The sequence below is a fragment of the Camelus ferus genome, chromosome 4, assembly GCF_009834535.1.
Source record: "Camelus ferus isolate YT-003-E chromosome 4, BCGSAC_Cfer_1.0, whole genome shotgun sequence".
NCBI classification, from domain to species: Eukaryota; Metazoa; Chordata; class Mammalia; order Artiodactyla; family Camelidae; genus Camelus; species Camelus ferus.
In genome coordinates, this window is record NC_045699.1 from 62598892 (window position 1) to 62621483 (window position 22592).

A 22592-nucleotide genomic window follows, 5' to 3' on the forward strand; every position below is an offset into this window, starting at 1 on the left:
AAGTGGTATATTTATACAATGGAATATTATTCAGCCATAAAAACCGATAACATAACGCCATTTGCAGCAACATGGAGGCTCCTGGAGAATGTCACTCTAAGTGAAGTAAGCCAGAAAGAGAAAGAAAAATACCATATGAGATTGCTCATATGTGAAATCTAAAAAAAAAAACAAAACATAAATACAAAACAGAAACAGACTCATAGACATAGAATACAAACTTGTGGTTACCAAGGGGGTGGGGGGTGCGAAGGGACAGACTGGGATTTCAAAATGTAGAGTAGATAAACAAGATTAAACTGTGTAGCAAAGGGAAATATATACAAGATCTTGCAGTAGCAGCACAGCAAAAAAAAAAAATGTGACAATGAATATATGTATGTTCATGTATAACTGAAAAATTGTGCTCTACACTGGAATTTGACACAACATTGTAAAATGACTATAACTCAACAAAAAAATGTAAAAAAATAAAATAAAATAAAGGGGAAAAAAAAGTAAAGTACCAAAAATGAAAGACAGAAAAGAAAACAAACAGCACAGGACTGGAAGTAGGACTGAATGAGATGCACTGAAAGAGTAAAAAAAGAAAAAGAAGCACATCTGAGAGCATGAATTTATTCATTCATTCAGCAAATACAGACTGGCTTACTGTGTGCCAGACATTATATTAAGTGCTGAGGATGCCACAGTAAATAAAACAAACCAAAATTCATTCCCTCGTGGCCCCCACCTCTTAGCAAGAGGAGACATACAGTAAGTAACAAACAAGTTAAATATCTAGTATGCTAGAAGGTAGTTAAATAGTAAGGAGGGAAAGCAATACAGGGAAGCCAAGCATGGCAGCTGTCGGGGGAGAGGGGGACTGTTTGTGCTGAAGAGTGTAACTGCAGACAGGATGGACAGCGGAAGCAGACATGCAGTGTGTATATGCAGGAGTTCCCTTTTGCATGTACTTTCCATGTGCTTCTGGGCAAAGTGTGGGGGTTTAAAAGGTTCAAAGCAACATTCTGCTGAATAACTGAATGAATAAACAGACAAATGAATGAAGAAGACTAGAAGATAGGAAGAAAAATGTCAAGAACATGAAAACAGAGACACCGAATTCTTCTCTGATGTTGTTAGAGACAAGATTCTTGGCAAAGCACGTGATTATTAATTCAAACATTCAACAAATTAGTTTTGTACCCGAAATGGGTAGCGTAATTTCTAGACGCTGAAGATACAACAATGTGGAAGAAAGGCATGGTTCCTGCCCTTATATAGCTTAAGGTTTTACAGCAGGGAGAAAAACAAAACAGCAATATAGTGTGATAAGCACTAAAATGGAAATACGCCACAATGTTATGGGAAAACATGGTATGTGTTTGCACAGGGAGAAACACCCCAATTAAACACCTCCCAGAGGAAGAAATCCAGACTGGGACACAAAGAATGAGGAGGCTTAGTAGCCACGCTAAGAGTAGAGAGAAAGAATATCCCAAATGCAAACAGGTAGCATGTGTAATGACCTGGATGTAAAACAGGGCACAGAGGACTGAGAAAAGTTCATTGTAGCTCTGACACAGAATAAGAGGCAGGAGTGCTGACAAGTAAAGGACTCTGTTAGGGCCACTGGGTGGCCCTGGAAGAATTTTATACAAAAGAACATGCCATGATCATATCTTCATTTCAGAAATGTAGCTGTGACTGCAGGTAAAGAGGGAGCTGGGAAAGAATGGAGGCAAAGAGACCTTTTAGCAGCCTGTGAGAACAGTCCAGTTGAGAGGCAAAGACAGCCAGAAAAATAAATGCCAAGAGCATGTGCATGTTATTATGACCACAGGAAACTCATCACTACCTGGGCTGGATGGTATGCACCTAGTTTTCTATTGCTGCAAAAACAAACCATATGTGCCAATGAATTATCAATGTCTCTTACCCAGGAGGTAGGAAAGTTACATTAAATCAAAGACCCTGATAAAACAGGACTATAACAATGGTATCAGAATTTTACTTTTTAATGACCTTAAAGTCATTATGCTCCCTAAGAGAGCACCTTCTTTCACATCATGTCAATATCTGATAACAATTTTCACCCTTCCCCTCCCCAAAACAATTTTTCCACCCATTTTAACAGCTTCTGAGACCTTAGATTCATGCCTGTATAAGACTGTATAAGAGACAAGGACAGCTTTTCAGCTGAATAAACAAAGACAGACAATGAGGGCAATGTGGCAAACAAGTCTGCCCACTCAGATATTTTCCAAAGTAGGAGTTCATGCTGGGCTCCCTCGGTTGGAAAGCCCAGGGGAATAAACATTCCAGATACATAACTGAACCAATATCAAAGACGCATTTCATCAGCCCCATCATTTCTGCTAAATGTTGCGCGGACAGTACATAAAACTCTGGGAAGTTACAAGGTCCAAGGGCTTAAAAATTAAAGAATGGGAATAAAATAGGTTGGTACGCTGGGGTATTTTGTTGACAACACCAGACCTGACACATCAAAGCAATTTTATGCACCCACAGAGACCAGGAAAGCAATGATCTTTCATCAGTGCCCTATAGTAGTCATTCTGTGAGTGTATATTAAGAGATATTTGGATGTAATCAAAGTTGGCACCACTCAAAATGAAAGTTATTTGTATGTTAGGGTATATTCTAAAAGACTACTGCTTTGCATCACCTACATCTCAGATATAAAATGTTCGACTTGGATGATGCAACGTTTGAGGCAGCTTCTCTATCCTTTTTTCTTATTCAAAATGAGCAGTACATTCCTAACCAGGTCTGCCCAGACACCCGGGGTGCTAGTGAATGGTAGCACAGACTCTTCAGTGACCAAGCAACCAATACCCTGGAATTTGAAAAGAACTTTTTATAATGAAATGTTCTACTATCAATAGACCATTTGCTTGAGTTGTTTTCATAGTTGCAACTGACCCTCTGCTGGAGACCAAAATTTCCCCTGTATTAGCCCTAAAGTCACTCCACCAGCTAAAAATTAGCATAGGACAGAGGAGGGGGAAAGTATTTTAAAATTCTAAGACAACAAAAGACAAAAGAAGTTAGATGATCAAAGGGAAGAATGTCCTTGTTATAAAAAAAAAGTACTGCGGGCCATAGACATTTAAAAAAGAAATATAAATAGTGAGTTTCTTGAACTTAATAAATATTTATGGAATGAGCCTGCTTCAAATGACAAATTTCAGCACAAGTTGCCTGCAGGTTACGTGACCGTTAACAAACCATTTCTTTTGACTCGGTTTACTCACACGTATAAACTAGATAATAAACTGTATCTAATTCTACTCAAACAATTCAAGGAGTCCTTATATCCTAGTTTTCATCCTTAGCTGGGCTATATGAGGTATTTAGCAGTGTCAAAAATGACAACAAAAAACTATCAATTTTCATTACTACTCCCCAAAACTGTTCAATCAAGTCTCTAGATTTAGTTTAAAAAAAATGGAAAGATTCCCCTCTATCCTCATCAAAAAGAAGGCATTTGGATGATATTAAGAAGTTGTTCATTTTTTTTGTTTAGATAATGATAACAGTATTGTGGCTATTTAAGGAAAATAGGAAAACCCCTCATATTTTAGAAATATATTCTGAAATAATCACAGACAAAATGATATGCTGTCTAGGATTTATTTCAAAATAAAATAGGAGAAGGGTAAATGGCTGGGGGGCTGGATGAGGCAGGATTGGCTTAGATGGTTGTCCAGAAGGGTGACAGGTATGAGAGATGTGATTATACTATTCTGTCAACTTTTGTTTCTTTTCAAAATTTTCCATAATAAAAGAAGTTTAGAGTCTTTATGCTGCTTTCACAGGCATATTTTCCTAGGTGTTTGTTCATGATACCAAGGTCATCCACTGATCCCCTGAACAAGAGATCAGATTTCAAGTATGCATGCTAGGCAAAACTCTTCACCGAGATTAATTTGAATACGGCAGGTTGATTTAAATGTGTTTTAGCAAAATTTCCTGGAAAAAGATGAGTTGCTATCCCAAAGACGATTTTAACAACTAACATTTTGGGAATTCTTTCCTTGTGCTTCCACTGTTTTAAGTGCATTAGCAACATGTCATAACAGTACTCACAACTCAATGAAGTGGGTTGACAGATTCAGAGATGGTAAGTGATGGGACTGGGATTTGAGTCCAGGCAATGACTTTATAGAGCCTGCACTTTTAACCACCAATGACTGGATCCTTCAAGGCTCATTCAACTGGTTTGGGTAGTGTTGGAAAGAATTAAGAAAATATGGGAAGAAAACTACTTCAGGCTTGAAAATATATTTGCACTGCCTTGTCAGAGGAAGCTGAATATATTATGCGGGGAATAAAGGAAAAAATTTGGGGTTAGGCAGACGGAATATTAAATTGTAGCTATTTACCATTAATTATTATATAAATACCTCCCTTATATAAATATCTCTTTTCAATATTCTTACCATAACAATAACAAAATGGTAAATTATGTGGGCTGAAGGATGTATTAACTAATCCTATTGTGGTAAACATTTAGCAATATGTATGTGCATCAAATCATCACATGGTACACCTTAAACTTACACAATGCTATACATTAATTATATCGTAATAAAGCTGGAAAAAATATCTGTTTTATCCTGGACTTCCTCACCCATACTTTGAAGGTTTGAGATAAGGATAGAAAGCGAAAATGTGAGTAAAGGAATCTAACACATAAGTATCCTAAAGCATTTGCATACAAGTCTGTCCCTCCACCAGACTGTAAACACCTAAGGCATTCACCATGCTGTCCTCAGCTCCACAGTGCCTGGCTCACAGGAAGTACTTGGGTTTGTTCAGTCTAACACCAGATCCATTAAGAAGTCCAGCACCAATTGCTGGCTTTATTTGTCAAGTCTCTAATTTTAGTCATCTAAGTCTGTGTGTTCCATCAAGAAGCAAAATAGGTTTCAAATGTTTGCTTAATAAGAGAGGATAGAAAACTAATTCATGTTCCCCTCCTATTATTACATTATCTTAACGTTTAAACCCTTTCATCCAAAATTAATGCTGGGAAAGATTTAGACAGACAGTCAGTAGCCTCTAATTATCTTTGCTGGGGATCACTTTTAGGAGTACACTGTAGTTTCCAGACTGATCTAAAACTCAGACTTTACCATGTCAATACGGGGCTTGTAGTTGCTCATTGCCTTGAGAATAAATTTCTGAGCATGACATACAAAATGTTTCATGATTTGACAACTGCCAACTGTTCCAGCCTCAAATCTCACCATTCCCTGCCCCACCCTCCATATACTCTCCTCTCCCACTCGAACCACGGAGGACGTCAGTTCCCTGAAAAGCAGTGTTTTCTTACTTCCGTTCTTTTTCACATGCAGCTCCCTTTTCCTAGCGTGTCCTCCATCTCCTCTATCTGACTAATGCCTGTTGTTCTCAAGACTCAGCTCAGAGAAAACTTCTTTCAGAAAGGACATCCTCCTTCATTCCCTCTCCAAAAGTTTGAGTGAGGAGTCCCTTCTCTGCTCCTGTAGTACGTGCATGACTATGGTGGAACTTATCAATCTGTAGTCTGATTTTCTGTATCCCCCACTGTGTTCTCAAGGACAGAAACCACATCTTATCTGTCTCTCCAGCATCCATCCAATCCAGCACTAAGTGCACAGCAGGTGATTAACTGTGATCTGACAAATGAATAAAAGAACCTTATTTTGTTACCATGAAAAGCCCAATGTAAACTTGTTGACAAAAGCATACCCTTTTCCCTGTTACTTAAATAAAAGTGAATGCAAAGGCTTAAGCTGAACCATCTTAGTGCAACACAGTTGAAGGCCAGTTTTAGGATGGTGAGACCAAAACAAACAAACAAACAAACAGGTGAAAAAGGATCTGAAATCTCATCTGAAGAAAGGAAGAAAGAAGGGAGGAAGGAAGGGAGACAGGGAGGGGGGGAAGAAAGAAAGAGAGAAAAGAAAAAATAAAAGAAAAGAAAAGAAAGGAAAAGAAAGAAAGAAAGAGAAAGAAAGAAAAAGAAAGGAAGGAAGGAAAGAAGAAGGAAGGAAGGAAGGAAAGAAGAAGGAAGGAAGGAAGGGAGGGAGGGAGGAAGGGAGGGAGGAAGGGAGAATAGGAAGACATCATTGCAAATTGGTAAAGCAATAAGGAAATGACACTTGTGGCTTTATTCCCTGAAGACTAGTTAATCACTGATTTCAAGTGTGTGTTATTTCTAAACGAGTATATTATATGAGATTATCAACAAAAAATATAGCAAAGAAAAATGCTTACTTTCTGATAAACTGTTAAAACATCTGCTGTTGAGAAGAAAGATCACATGTTAAAAGAATTCTCTGAAACAGTAACTTTTTTTTTGGCAACAAATGTCTGGAATTCATTTCAAATTTTTCAATAGAAATTTTATGCACAAGTTAAACGATGATTAATGCACAGAAAAGTACTAGGTCACAAAGCTTTTGCAGCAACTCAGTATCATTATTTGATATTGTCTCTATTTCTGACAATCACACATTTCATCTTTTTCACCAGCTTATAAGTCCCTTAGTTGGGTGTATACTATTTGCCCTTAAATGCCATTCTGGCTAATGACAAAATTACTCATCTGACTCATAATAGATATCTAAGTCTTCTTTCTGGGAAACAATCCACTATACAGATCGATTAAGCTAACAAAAAAATGAAAGTGAAGTTAAAATGAACACCCATAGTAGTATGTGTGGATATATGCTTTGGTCTTTCAAATAAAGTACACACTTCCCACTACAAAAAGAATCAAGAGGAATACCAGAGAGGGCAGCAAGCAGATCTACAATATGGACCAAAAAAAAAAAAAAAGAAGAAGAACAATGACTACAAATCCTGAAAGACAGTGAAGGTGGCAGGGGACTCAGGTTCTTGTAAAATGGAGTGACACTACTCATTCAGAATTGAAAAGGTTAGCAGTAGTGAAGAATTTTAAAGATTGTTAAGTAGTATTCCAATAAGTAAACAGGTATTCAAAATACTAAAATGAAAGAAAAGCTAACATTCAGAAGGGTTCTCTGCCAGGCAGTCTAAGTATTTCACACATGTAATCATTTGATCCTCATAATAACCCTGTGAGGTAGGTGCTGTTATTATGCCCATTTTTCAGACGAGGAAACTGAGGCACACAGCCCAAGGTCACACAGTAAGGGGTAGAGGAATGATTCAGATCTGGCTCCTGAGCAGATAGTTATCACTGATAACAATAACTCTTAGCTTGAACAACTTAGAAGTTCTCTTTCAGCTTGACATAACTATGCTTGTGTCCCTCCTAAAAGCTAACCTCTAGGAGATACAGAACTCTGGTCCATAGTACATCTCTGCTACCCCACTACCCTTGCATAAATCATTTCACAATTACAGGCCTTCATTTCCTCGTTTCTTCAAAATGAAACGCTGCTGCCCTGGGTTATTATACTTTTTAAAACAGGATCCAAGACAGTTTCCCCAACAGCTTTTTCTTCCCAGAATAGATACAATCTCAGGATATAGTTGGTTATACAAAAGGAAACAAAAAAGATTTCATGTCAGGCAGGTATTGTACTTTAGGCCATTTTTGTGGCTAGTAACCATGGCGGTAGGTCTGGGGAAGAGTTCCACGTTGCCCTTTGCTGGTTATTCTTCTGGATAGGAGGAAGAGGTAACCAGAGATGAACAAGGCAGCCTCTGGCTTCACAGCATGTATGATCTAGTTGGAAATTATGATACAGTTCTTTTTTGCTTTATTTTTATTTTCTATTGAAGTATAGTTACTATAAATATTATATAAGTTACAGGTGTACAATATAGCGATTCACAATTTGTACTGCATTTATAGTTATTAGAAAATATTGGCGCTATTCCCTGTGTTGTACAATATGTCCTTGTGTCTTATTTTACACCTAATAGTTTGTACCCTGAGTCCCCTGCTCCCATATTGCCCCTTCCCTTTCCCTCTCCTCACTGGTAACCACTAGTTTGTTCTCTGTAATTGTGAATCTGCTTCTTTTTTGTTACATTCACTAGTTGGTAGTATTTTTTAGATTCCACACAAAAGTGATATCTGCCATTCACATCCAAAAGTTTTTCTGACAGTGTCATTTCTAGAAATAAACAACTGACTAGGAGTATTCATTTATTCCATAAATACTTACTGAGGTCCCAACACATGCTAGGAATTAATCTAGGTGCTGGGGAGATAATGGTTTAAAAAAGAGAGAAAGAGAGACAAAGACAAAAACCCTGCCCTTATGGAACTTACATTCTAGTGGTGGTGGGCAGGGAGGATTTATGCCTCAATTCAGCTCAATTATTTATTGAGAACTTACTATGTGCTGAATGCCCAACACTATCCTAGGTAGGTGTCAGAGAGTACAAACATCAATAAGACATAGCCTATGAGCTACCTGAGAGTAAGGTATGGAGGAGTCAGTTACATAAATAATACTTAAAACAAGAATCCTTAAAAAGCTAGTAGTCAAAAAGTATGTACAGTAATATTGGAACGTATAAGGTAAAATGGCACAGGATGGTGCTTCTCAAGGATAAATAAGTTTGCAGGTGAAAGAAAGGGATATGGTACACATGTGTCATTCTTTTCGGCAGCCCAGTATCATAGTACAATTTCCTACTAATTCCTTCCTAATTGGAGAAATTCTCCATCCTTTAAGGATTACTATCCTACCACAAAGGTTCATAATGCCAGACATGGTTTCCCCTGCCTCCCCTACATCCAGGGCCATGGACAAGTGATTGAGGTACCCTCACCTGGCTGGGAATTAGAAACTAATGATTCAAAGGAATGAGCATGAGGCCTTTTCTCTGGTGGCAGAGGGGGAGGTGGCTGCAGTGTGACGAGTGGCAACAGCACCTGCTACTGCATCCAGTACCCAGTGTTAGCTGTGTCGATGGTGCAAAACTAGAGCATCTAATGCTCGGTGGCAATGGCAGTGGCACAGTCAGTGGACCTCTCTGTGCACGACTGGGCATTATCTCTAGTGCCATGTCCTGAATTTGGTTCCCCTGGAGATTCTGTGAACTTTTTAATAAAGTCCATTTACAATTAAATCAACAAGCACTGGTTTCTGCTTTAAGGTCTGTACTTGAAATTGAAGAGAAGGGCATTCCAGGCAGCGGGAACAGCAGAAGCAAAGTAAGTCAAGGCCAGTTAGCTTACTGATTAAGAGAGGAGACTCTGAGACTAGACAGACCCAAATTTAAATCAAGGTTCTACATGTTACCAGCTGTGAAACCTTGCCCAATGTATTTAAACTGTTAAAGCCTCGATGCCTGCTTAATAAAGTGGGGATACTAAAACATATTTATTATAGGTTCTTTTGAGAATTAAACAAGGTCATTATAATTCATTTAAAGCTCTTGGTATGTGACGCAGAGTAAGACCTCCAATGATGATTGTTTAATTAATAATAATGATGATGATAATCACGGTATTTTGAGGGAAATATAAGCCATTTGATTCTGTTAGAGTTTAAATCACAAGGAGAGGGGTAGTCGGCAATAAGGACAGAGGCAGACTAGGGAGAAGCTTTAAGTCATATTAAGAAACGAGCATTACAGGCTGGGATCACACGGTGAATACACAGGAGAACAATACTGACGTATAAACATTATATTAAGGTGTTAACTAGGAGAGTGATACAACTAGGTTTTGCTGCGCGGTAAATGTATTCTTCACAGCTACAGTTATAGTTCAACCTGACCCCTGTGCACCTGCAGGATATATTAATATACATGGTTACTGCTGAGTCCTGATGCCATATGAACAAGCTATTTGATTCTCTCCAAATCAAACATCAAACCTTCCAACATCGTGTATATCATCAGCCAGCACATTTGCAACTGGATCAGATGGAGCTGCTTCTACTCTTGAAATAATAACTTCTCCTTGTCTGATCTGAGACACAACTAGCCTTTCAGTGAGGATGGAAGTTTATAAAATGGGGTAGGGGAATGCATCCTTGGGTGACTGGCAGAAGCATGAATCGCATTTGCAAGCCTGAGATTCTTCTATGATTTTTATATAATCAAATATCACCTGCTACTTCTTACAGCTTATTGTTTTGCATCAGCATCTTGACCTAGAGTCCATATTAAGTTAAAGATGAAAGGTTTTATTGTCAAGTCGAGAACAATCAATACTATCATTTTGCAGTGTGTGGTATTTCTTGCCAAAATGCTAATAAGCATTACATTGTCTGTTAGCCCCAATTCTTCTGGCGCTGAGCAGACAATCTCATAGTTACTGTTTGGTTCTGTTTTACATTTACATTTAGTCAACTTGCTTACTCTCACCCAATTTCTACCATTATCTCCTCTCCCCACCTCCACTCCGCACCTATATTCATCTCTGAGAAACACTCGTTGATCTAATTTTGATTTTCACAGCAGCTACTGAAATCAAACCTGAGTCACTGTGTAATTCAGAACAAGTGCTGAGAAGGACAATGTATGGGCTTGCTAGGGGAGGCTGGGGGAGGTGACAAAAATGGAACCCAAAATGTGCTATGTAACCACTGAATGCTTTCATTTTCGGCTACTCCCATCTGCTTTGGCAATGCATCACAGTTTAGTCAAAAGGAAAAAAGAGCACAGACTTTTAAGTCAGACAGAGCTGGGTTTGAATTCTAGGTCAATACTCAAGAACCCTTAAGTTGGTACTATCATACTCATGTTACAGGCAAGGGTATAGAAGCCCAGAGAGATTATGTGACTTGCACTGTGTTTGCGCATGTAACAGGCTTCATGTTATAGTTAGAAAAACTAAGTCACAGCCATTGAAAAAGATGTGCTCAGGAACTCACAATATGAATGCAAGGAAAGACTGGAATTTATTTCTTCTGACTGCTATTCCACTGACTAGCTAGACCATTCAGCACTGCCTCTGTGGACAAGTTGAAGCAACAAACTAACTTAAAAACTAAAACCAGTTGAACAGGATAGGTTTGCAGGCAATGCACCAACAATTCAGTATAATAATACCCAACAGCTAGTTTGCATTGTGTTTTCAGTATACTTTGTAACTATTCATTAACCCACACAACATCAAGGGATGGTCGAGCTATATTGTTAAAGCAGTTCATATAGAACAGATAAATCAAAACACACTGTAGGATTATAAGGAATACGAAGTCGAATGAGAAATCTACAGCAGAAAAAGCCCAATGCCTTCCTCTAATCAAGCCTCAATACAGAAATAAAGCTGGATAAATATGCTGGAATCTCAAGTATTCCATCTTTTCCCTCATTATTACCATTAACCCAAACTGCCATCACATCCCTATAAATGATAGATAGGACTGAAGAGAACCTAAAAGCTACTCAGTTCATGCAATTTCTTTCAGAGGAGACTTTTCCTAGAATATTTTTTTAATTTCATCTTTAAAGACCATTTCCAAAATTAAAAGGAACTAGAGAATATGATGTTCTCCTTACAATTAACAATGTTACTCCTAACCTCTTCTCTTTGCTCACATACGTCAAGTAAAACACTAGATTTTTTAAAATAAATAATAAAAATCTAATAAGATCCCTGGTAATAGGCCAGTTCCTAGGATGCATGCGAGACTGAAACAAAAGCTTCCAAAATCAGTTATCTAAAGAGTCGAAAATTTACTAAATAAAAGTTATTTAACATTCTCCAGCCAGGTTAAAACATTCTTATTCCTTATCATTTTCCCTGTGGCTAGGCAGAATACATTCCTTTTTCCAACTGAATAAATTTCCCCTTCCCTCAGAGCTTAGCTATCTCCCTGGCAAGGGTATCATATAGAACAGCTGTTGTATTACCAATATAAAAGCAATCCCATCTCAGCTAATTGCAAAATATATGGACAAACTGAAACCAAACTTTTGGGAGTCTGTATCTTTAAAGGAAGACAAAACCAAAGATCTTCTATTGATAAAGGCTGTCAACAATGTCATAAATTCAAATTTTGCACCATTTAAACAAGATCTATTTCAATAACCTACTTTAATTAATCTTTATGTTCCCGCTTTAAATTCCTAGTCAGAATGAAATGGGTGAAGAATCATCTCTGTTTCCAGGCTCTGCTAAGATCTCAGTTAAACCTTCTCGAAAGGGACCAAATCTTAGATGTGTCATCCCTACTCTATGTTTAAGATTTGTCAGGTGTCATAACAGTTTCCTTTCTTGAGTATTGTCTTCAGCTATCTCCTTTCTTCAGAACTACAACTCACTGGGACTAAGCAAATATCTTTGATGCCGATCAAAATTGGTGAGTCAACTGCTCAAGTTATGGTTAAGTAGCCCTGGGTAATATCACCTGCCTTGACCTCACGTAAGTGAAGGCTCACCAAGTTCATTATAACTTTTTATTCTTTTTTTCCTTTTATTTATTAATTTTTATGACTGTAAAGTTAAAATTGGATACATTCATTGAAAAAATTCTTGGAAAATCCTGAAAAACACAAAGAAGGAAACTAAAATGCCCCATAATCTCATTACTTAGCTTTAGCCACTTAACATTTTGGTGTATTTCTTTCCACTTATGTATACTACTACTAAACATAACCTAAGCATTTTAACACCTGCACAATAGTTCAGAGATTACCACAACTTCTTTATTATAGAATTTTAGAGTAGAAAAATTCCTATTTCAATCATCTTTACTGAGAGAACAAACCCAGTATATAAACCAGATGAGAGTGGAGCTGATTAAAGTGTGAGTGGCGATATGGGGGTCAGAGGTGAGGGCTGGGGATGGAGGGCCCAGAAGTAGGCCCACTTGGCCTCCTCAGTCCCTATACTGGCTCCCAAACACATCTGAGGAAACCTGCACCCCCAAATAATATAGTTTAAAAACAACAGATCTAGCCTAACTCTGATTTTATGGATGAAATTACTTGCCCAAGATTATAGGACTAGTAAAAGAACAAGAAAGACTTTACATACGTGCTCAGCTTTTCCAACTTTAGCTACTCTTTCTACAAAAGTCATCAGATGTACGTTTGTCTATTGATGTTCTTCCTTTAAGAAGAACACAAAAAACAAAGTTATGTAACAAAAAACAAAGTTACGTAACAAAAAAAAAAATGGATAATTAGTGTAATTTGCTAGATCCTAAAGAACTCCACTTGCCCTAAATAGGTTCTCATACTATCCCTACAAGTAACAGGGAAAAGAGGAAAAGTTGGTTTCTAAACTAAGGTAAAAGCCATGAGATTACATTATTTTCCTCAAGAATACACTGCACATTAGTGCAGCTATAAACCACTCCTCCTTCTTCATTCATTCAATCATTAAATTTTTATTGAGAATCTATTTTGGGCTAGACACTGGGGATACAGATGTGAACAAAACCAACAGAAGTCCCTGCCCTCATGGACTTCATAAGCTTGATAGGTTTGAGCAAGCTACTTTACTTTTCTGAATCTCAGTATCTGCCATCCATAAACCAAGGATAATACTTATGATAATATAAAGATAATATTTAACTATCACATTGTCTTAAGAATTAAATAACATGATGTAAGTAAAAAAAAAATCCTGGTAATTAACTAGGTATATAATACATAATATGTGCTCAGTTAACATTAATTACCTTTCCTGCAGAATGTTAAATATTAGATTGGTAATGAGAGGTGAGAGAGTACCAAGCCCTTTGCTATTCATTCCGATTTGAGGCACTACAACAGAACTAGTATGTTAAGATAACTCCAAACAGATTTCTACACTAAGAAATAAGTAAATAATATTTCAAGCTGAAGAATGAAATTTACATGAGCCCTTCCAATCAAGTTCTGTAGTTCACCTTGCTACTTTCAATTACCACTTACTTTCAATTACTACTAGGCTCTTTATGCCCCAAAAACATTCAGCACCATATGGTGTCTAGGAAAGAAAATATAAAGAAAGCAATCCTCTTTTCCAAATACTATTTTTCCATCCTATAAATATGGGCCGCTAAACCAGTCAAAGCTTGGCATTTAACAAAATAAACTTAAAAGACAACAGCTTGAAATATAAAATATCAAACTGTGAAACCCACCATAAACCTATAAAGGTTTAGTCTACATTCACCAACAGAAGGACCAACAAAGGACAGAATCTGAGGCTTTATATAATACCCAGAAATCAACAAAATATGGATGCTAAACTCTCAGAGATTCTAAGAGCATCTGAAAACCGAGAAGCGCTGCACACTTGTTGATTATTAGAAGCACTCTGTTCACTATTAACTTTAATTAGATTTCTACAGGGGAAATTCTGTCATTCAAAAGATCAAACGTTTGTGTCTCAATCAAATTAAACTTTTTATATTGCTATTTAGGTCAAATCCACCTACCCAACCAAAACAGCCCGTATTTTCATAAATAGTAAAAGAAATTTGGAGCTTATTCAAAATACTGGATTTTTTTTGAAGGCAGATAACTTCTGTTATGACAGTTTTTTTCCTGTAGTTCCTCAGAAGCAGGAGGAAAAAATCTGGGCAATAAAAAAGACCCAGAACAATAAGAAAATCTTTTCTCTCATTTTTATCAAAAAGAAATAATTAATACAATGTCATAAATATTGTATAAATTATGACTTTTCTTATCAAGTGGGCTTAAACATTTAAGTAGACTTTAAAAACAAATCCATAGGAAAAAAGTCAAAGTCACAGAGAAAGACAGGTTTTGTTCTGAGTGCAAAGTGTTCAGTCGCTGTGCACCCTGTTACCAGGACATCTTCAAGGACCTTTTGTTCCCCTGGAAAGGCTTCTTGGAAGAATTGGGCTTTGAGGAGGCACTGAAGGAGGACAAAGTAGGAAATTGTTAAGTAGAGAGGATAATTTGGTTCCTTAAAGAACCTGAAAGAATGGATGGGGCTAAGAATAAGAGACAAGAGTGAGAGGGACATGCAGAGGAGTTAAAAGTGGGGAGAGAAAAATGAGCAAGGAGAACAGAAGAAAGATTTAGTGCTAAGGAAAGATTTCTTCTGACAATAATAGCTGTCTTTGGAACAGTGGCATTACTGGAGGGATTATTCTGACACATATTTATCACATGTACTTAGATACATTTTAAAAGATAATTATTTTGAGTAAACTTTTACTGGGATCCAGACACACACGCATCCAGACATAATCTTTATCTTCTTCACGACAGTTTTTAAAAATCTCCCTTCAAAGTTACCAGTGCAGTTAGGGTAGTTGTTTCTAGGGAAAAGCAGATAAACCAAAATGCACACTTGAAGAAAAGACTAAGTGACCACAGAAGAGGTACCCGTAACATAATCTCAACATTAGTATTAAAGATGTTTATATTACACCTAAAGAAAACTAACAAAAATAAAGCTCAAGGCAAAAGCATGAATTAAAGCTACTTTTAACTAAAAATATCAACTAACACTCTTTCAGCCAAACAAGATCTTATATTTCTATTCTCTTCTGATCTATGAAATGCTCTAGAGCAGTAATCTCTTTACCCATAATTTACCCATCAGTAAAACAGCACCATGATACTTTTTTTCCATTCTTTTTATAAGGGTGCCAAGACATCTGGAAGTTAATAAATACATGTTTAGAAATGCTGAGATGAAAAGTAATGCTCACTTTAATTTTATGGGTCTTTTAAAAAAAATCAAGATAAAAAGACCTAATCAGATTATTTCAATGTATAAATGTTCAACTAGCCAGAAGGCTTCCTGGGGACATAATTCAGAAGATTTAAAACTAATGTTCTGGAGTTTAACTATGCTGTTCCAGAAATTAATCAGACTAAGGAATTTCTGCAGAAAGCTGAGCACTTAGGCCAGGAGTAAGATACGGTGAATGTGAGAAGTTCCTGGGCCTAGCCCTAAAAAGACTATAGACAAACTTTCCTATCACAGACCATATTAGAACCTAGTCAAAGGAAGAATTAGAGCTATAACTTAAAATCCTCATTGTAAAACACTGTAAAATAGAAAATTCAAGGAGGTGAATAAATAACACACAAGAGAATAAATGCCAAAGAAGAGCAGAAAACTTTTCAGACTAGTATCCAGGGACCAATATTTTTAGCTAAATGGTTTCCTTCTCTTATATTCTATGTCACTATTTCTTTAAATGCCAATAATATGGATTCTGGAACCAGAAAGACTGGGTTTGAATCTAGGCTCCACCATGGCTGGGCTTCTCTGAGCATCAGTTTCCTTATCTGTAAAATGCACATAATAATAGTACCTAACCCGATTGTACCTACCTGCTGTGAGGATTAAGTAAGGTGACATAAGTAAGGCACTTAGAACAGTACCTAAGCATAGTAAGCACTTTATGTGCTTGTAATTATTATTGCACTGGTCCACAGTCCCTCAGACCTGATGCTAAATACCAGAATATCCAAAAACCAATTTTTTTTCTGTTACTCATTTGTCAGCAAAACCTGACCTGAACAAATACAAGGCTATTTATAGCCCTTCGAAAACCCACTCAGTGTGAATATACAGGCATTTTGCTGCAAATATCTTCATGTATTTGATTATAAGATGCTGCCCCAGACTTCACTGGGGTGCATTTATTAACTTTCTAAAATCTGAAAAGTTCTAAACTCTGAAACACACCCAGCCCCACAGGTTTTTGGATAAAAGATTATGGACATATATAATCTTTGAAGCCTGAACAATTTCTATTTCCTTAAACTGAATGGTATCTATCTTCTTAAGTAACCATAAGCAAATAACACCCTGAACCTAATCGTACAGAATTTTAAGATGAAGAAAACATTTCCCAGTACAGGTAGGGCTCTGCTTTCCCAGAATATTCCTTTCAAATAAAATCCACTCATAATATTTTACTTACATGCCATAGTAGTCAGAGTTTTCAAACTCTAAATTCTAGGTCTTGCTTTAAAAAAGCCTATTCTCTTAACTTAGATCACAAATAAATAATGAAGGCTCTTTGGGGGCATTCATGTGCCCTGAATCATGCTTATCAAATCATCACAGAACTTTAGAGCTGGAAGAGACCCTTGGGAACTAATCTAAATTATTATTCCTTTCCTTCCAGACTGTTTTATCATCCATAAATGTATCCTCCCGTATGAGGTAAGACCAGCCTGCCATAACTTGTCCTTAGACTCTGTCTATAGAAACACCCTGTAGGTAAATGTGAATAGACTGGGTGGGGTACACTGACAGACTCGGGATCTGAAACGATGGCTTGACTCTAACACAATAAATCTTACACACTTGGCAAATGCCTCAGTTTATGCTTTAGAAAATAAGAGTTTCCAAGACAAGAATGAAGAAAGACTCATCCAGTACGTGTTTAAAAAAAAAAAAAAAAAAGACTTAGCTATCTTAATGGACTCAGTGAGTCAACAACATAACATGGCTGCCAAAAAGGCTACTGTGATTAGGAACCAACTACAGCAACAGTGGTACAGCATCCAGAAGGCACACGGCGACTGCCCTCTCTCCTGCGAGCTAGCTGGAGCACATCTGGAGTGTTGTGTTCAGCTCTGTGCCCCACACTCCGGGAGAGCCACAGAGAAACTGAAAAAGTCCCGAAGAGGGGCGACAAGGATAGTAAGGGAATTTGAAACCATTTCATATAAAGAACAGTTGAGGGAGCTGTTATTGAGTCCAGACTCAGAGGTAACATGATCACGGTACTGTCCCAAGTCCCTGAAGAACTGTCATGGCACAGAGAGAGCAGACTTGTTCTGCACGGCCCCAGAGGGCAGAACCAGAACCAGCTGGTGTTAACTACAAGGAGAAATATTTCAGCCAGGTCCATGGAAGTGTTTCTTACAATAAAAAGACACGTTAAGAGGTAGTGGCTTCTAAAGTTCTATCTAGCCCTGAAGGGCCATAATTTAAAAAAACAGACATTTGCCATCACTTCAGTCTCTTACTATTTGTTAATAACTATTATCCTCTAATATCACAGCCTCTCTCTTCATCCTTCTTAAAATACCCTATTCAGCCTACCAGTCAGTCAAATGTTTTGCCAGGTCTGTGGGAGGAAAATGCCTGCTTACTGGGCAATTAGTTTCAGTTTGCAGATCAGTGTCCCTGTAAACAAAATAAGGCCCTAATTGAGGGGCAGGCAAGAGCTCTCAGCTAGACCTCCATGAAAAGATTATTCATTCAAAGAGCAGCTAGAAGACCCATCCAAAAGCATATTATATTATCAATAGTATTCAGTCCTTATAGGAAGATGAAAACACCCTGTACCCAACTTCCCAAATGTCAAAAGAATCTAACTAGTGCCAGCCTACCTAAGTCTCTCAGACTCAATTGGAAGTTTTCCTTCTGTCAAAGAGATGTGTTTACTGTTTAAAGTAGACTAGAACCCCTGCTTAGATAGAAAGGCCATACTTAATTATATCACTATAAAGCTAAAATTGCCCCTCGGTAGGCACACAAAGGCAGTTTAGCTGCTGAGAACTAGACACAGGGAATCTACAGGGAACTCACAGAAAAGTACAAGCTACAGAAAATTTTAAAACACTGAAGAGTTACCAAAATTGGACATCCTTCTAAAACTTTGTTGCCCAAAGACCACCACAGACAGAAATACGTTATAGTCCATGGAACTTGCTAAAAGCCTTGAACAGTTCGGATGGCAAATATTAATCAGTCCTGCTTTACTTCACTTACAATTGATTTGGAGCCAACAAAACTCCAACCAAAATATTAGAGAATATAATTTATACATGATAGACTTAACAAGAATACATTCTACTCTGTGCTTTTTAAAGGGAAGACCAAAAGTGTCCATAAACAAGGGATTGGTTAGATAAATTATGGTATATCCTTACAATGAAAAATGCAACCACTAAAAAGAACCAGGTAGATCTTAGGTACTGACACGGAAAAAAAAAGTCCATGACACATAGTTAAGTGAATACAGCAAGTCGCAAAACAATATATATACACATGTATTTGTTTATTTCATTAAGAGTTTTTAAAAACCCTGTGTTTATGTTCATATATGCCCAGAAAAATGTCTGAGAAAAGATCAAGCTCTTAACAGTAGTATCCTCCAGGGAACTGACTGGAAGGAGGAGTGACTTTCACTTTTTCCTTTGTAGACTCCTGGTTCTTTACACTTTTTGCAAGTAAATGTTACCTTTGTGATTTAAAAATAATAAAAGTAAAATAACAGCAATCACCCAGACTTATTTATCATATACTAACTATTCAAAATAAGCAATCTTATGCACGAGGTCTTGGGTTTAATTCCAAGTACCTCCCCCAGCAAAAAAAAAGAAACAAACAAAATATGCAATCTTGCTACTTAAATGCTACTGTGTGCTTCAAACTTTGGAAAAACTAATTCATCCTTTTCCATTACATTTTACTAAAACAAACAAAAGTCACCACAAGGCCCTGCTAGGTTTCTCAAATGCTTTCCAGCCCACAAAAAAAAAAAAACAAAAAAAAACAACCTAGTCATAAGGACAGCTAACACACACACACACACACACACACACACACACACACACAGCTTACTTACCCTAAGCTAGGAACTATTGTTCTAAGCATGATAAATATATTAACTTATTTAATTTTCACAGCAATCCTACAAGCTAAGTACTATCATTATTTTTATTTCTCAGATGAAGAGAGGTTTAGTGACCTGCCCAAGACTACACAGTTAATAAAGGGCAGAGCTAGGATTCAAATCTAGAATGGAGTCCAGAGTCCATACTCTCAACCACGATGCTTCCTGCCTCTCAGCAATATGTCAGTCTCTCTATACTGAGGCCAAAAAAGGTTACAGTCAAAATCCAGTTAGTACACTCCTTGAAGCTGGAAGAGATACAGACTTGGCTTTTTATGGGTGAATATTCTACATTCCTACTTATGTCAATGCCAAGCTCCAACCCAAGACCTGACTGTATTAAGACTCATAATCATGTGGGAAAACTCTCTACAAATTCAATTATAGTCCAAAGTCCATACCTGACTCCACAGTAAATCACTGAGCCTGAGAATTAGGTCAGAGATCCATTAACATAAACAGCTAGACAAATGGTTTGGACAAATCAAACCCCAACGCAAAGCAAAGGAATTCAGAAACTCTTGTCTAACATCTTGACAAGGTAGGTTTTTATTTGTTTAGTTCCAGGCCCACTTTCGATCTCGAGGGGGAAAGAATAGAAATTGTCTCTAACTTTTCTTGAAGAGGTCAAGCAGCAGAAAGAAGAGCTTTATTTCCTACAGGGCCTTCAGACAGAAATTGGCTTTTATCAGCATCAGCAAAATTGAACATTCTAGCTTATGGGGGGGCGGGGAATGGGCATCCCTGCTTCAATTGTGTACTTGTCTAAACACATTGACCTTGTGACTGAGGAAGGGAAAAAATGGTGCAAGGAAGGGATTTAACCTAATTTATAAATTTGCTCAACCTAGATACACACCTGTCCCAAATGACTTCGTGAATCCACTTATTTGCAGGGAAAACATGGATTACAATGTATTTTTTCTGGCCTCAAGTGGTCTGTACTACTGTTTGTAAACAAAATCCTCTCAGTATCTTTTCCACCTCACATGCATGTCTGATATTTATACAAACAAGGAGGAATGAACAAGGAAATTGAAACTGTAGGAGGAATCCCATAGACTCAGTTTTTGACCGATAGGTTGCAGGAGGTACTGCGCTGGCTCTCAAACTCGCCCATATAATCCAGGCGGAGAGGCAGGGTGAGTAAACCGAACCCAAAAGTTTGGGCCCATTCAGGGTGTCTGACAAAGGCCAAAAAACCCTATTTGAAAGGGGTTGCGATGTCTTCCACACAGCAGCCGCCCCCCCTCCCGAGGAAGCACAGCCCAAGGGGGGGACAAAAGACTTTCCAGATTGGGGGGAGGCAGGCTGGTTGGAGCTTGGACCTCCCCTTGGGAGTCGAAATCTGGGGAACCTCTAGGGCAAGAAATGATCCATTCCAGCCAAGAGCCCAACGCTAGAGGCCAGGCGCTGGGGAAAGGATGCGCAGCCGCTGGGAGGGTCCAGCCAGCGAGAAAAGCGCTGGGACTCACCTGGGGAAGGCGGAGTGGGGGCCTCGGTGGCAGGTGGGGTGGGCAGGAAGCTGCTGCTGCCGCCGGGGAAAACCGAGCTCAGGATCGGGGGAATGGTGGGCGCCCGCACCGTGGTCGCTACAGGGGTGGTCGGCGCCGGGCCAGGGGTCGTCGAGATGGTGGTCGGCGCAGGTCTGGTCGTAGCCCGAAGGGTGGTCGGAGTGGGTTCCACCGCAGGAGGGGTGGTCGGCGAGGGGCCGAGCGGCGCCTGAAAGGTGGTCGGAGCGGGTCCGGTCGCGGCCGGAGGAGGGGTGGTCTCCAGGGACTGGGCTGAAGAGGATGTAGCCAGGAGTCGGTGGTCGGTACCCCGTGGGGGTCCTGTCCTCGGGGCCTGGGCCGTAGGAACCGTGGCCTTAGAAAAAGAGTGACTGGGCTCGGCCCCCAGCCCCGGGCCCGGCGACGCGTCCACCTGCCCCCGGGCCCCGCCACCACCGGTGACATTCCCCGCCGAGGTTGCTGAAGCAGCGGCGGCGGCGGCGGCGGCGCAGCACAACAGGGCGAGGCCGCCCAGGCTCGGCAGGCTCCTCATGGCGCGCTCGGCTCCGCCATTCATTCATTCAGTCAGTCGGTCGGTCAGTCATCTTCTCCTCCCTGCATTTGGACCAGGGAAGCCGCCGCATCCGCCACCGCCACCGGGCGCACCATCGCCACCTCCCTCTGACAGGCGGCCGGCCCCGCGGGCGGGCCCCAGCGCGGAGGGAGCGACCGGGCCGTACGCGGACAACCCGCCCTCCCCGATTGGCAGCCCCGCCCGACCAATGGGAGGCCATAGTAGCTCACGTGACCCGCCCGCTTCCCGGCCTCTTTGTAGCCCCGCGGCCCAATCAGAGGGCGTTAAGGAGAGGGGGCGGTGCTAAGGCGGGAGGAGGGTGGTGCGAGCGCCGCTCCAGCCGGTCGGGCTCGCGGCAGCTCCGGCTTTGTCTGCCCAAGGAGCGGGGCGCGGGCCTAGGGCACCGAGCGCCACGGAGCAGACAAAGGACTCGCCCCGCGCGGCAGACGCCGGGCCAAGTCGTCTGCTCCACAGGGCGGCTAGCGCGACCCGGGGCGCGGTGTTTGCTCTCGGGAGCTTCCCCTCCCTCTTGAACAATGGGGCGTCAGCGCCGCGCCCGGGCTCGGATGGAGATGGAGTAGTCACCCCACGATGGGCGAGGGCGGCAGTAGCAAGGATTTAAAGCTAAGCATTCCCCCTGCCGCCCGAGAGAGCCTGGCCTCGGCCTTGGGATGTCTGCGCTGCCATTCCCATTTCAGAGACAGGGAAACTGAGGCCCTTGTTGAGGGCCTCACGGAACCAAGACCCACGCCCTCACCAGGCACCTGCTATGGGCCCGGCGTTGTGCCTGGAAGGACAGGGGTTCTAGAGACCAGTCAGGAGCTGAAGGTGCAAATCCCTGCGTGGGGAAGACAAGCTCACATGCACATTCTATCCTACTCCCCGGGGAGAGTAGGATCGGACGGGGTTGAACCTCCGCTCCAAGTTTCCTGCTGAATGGTTTCATGGCCTGAGGGCAGTTTTCTCACCTCTAAAATCGGGATGATAGACAACCAACACCCTCAAACCCCCCAC

General features: G+C 39.9%; 1 protein-coding gene across 1 annotated transcript in view; it reads right to left on the minus strand.

Annotated features, from left to right (window-relative positions):
* The window catches only part of MEGF9 (multiple EGF like domains 9), a 74985-nt gene extending 53250 nt beyond the window's left edge, over positions 1–21735 (minus strand). The window contains exon 1 of the mRNA XM_032478315.1: positions 20990–21735. Coding sequence (XP_032334206.1) covers positions 20990–21581 — 592 coding nt within the window. The 5' untranslated portion in view covers positions 21582–21735. The remainder of the gene's footprint in view (positions 1–20989) is intronic.
* Between the last annotated feature and the right edge of the window lie 857 nt (positions 21736–22592).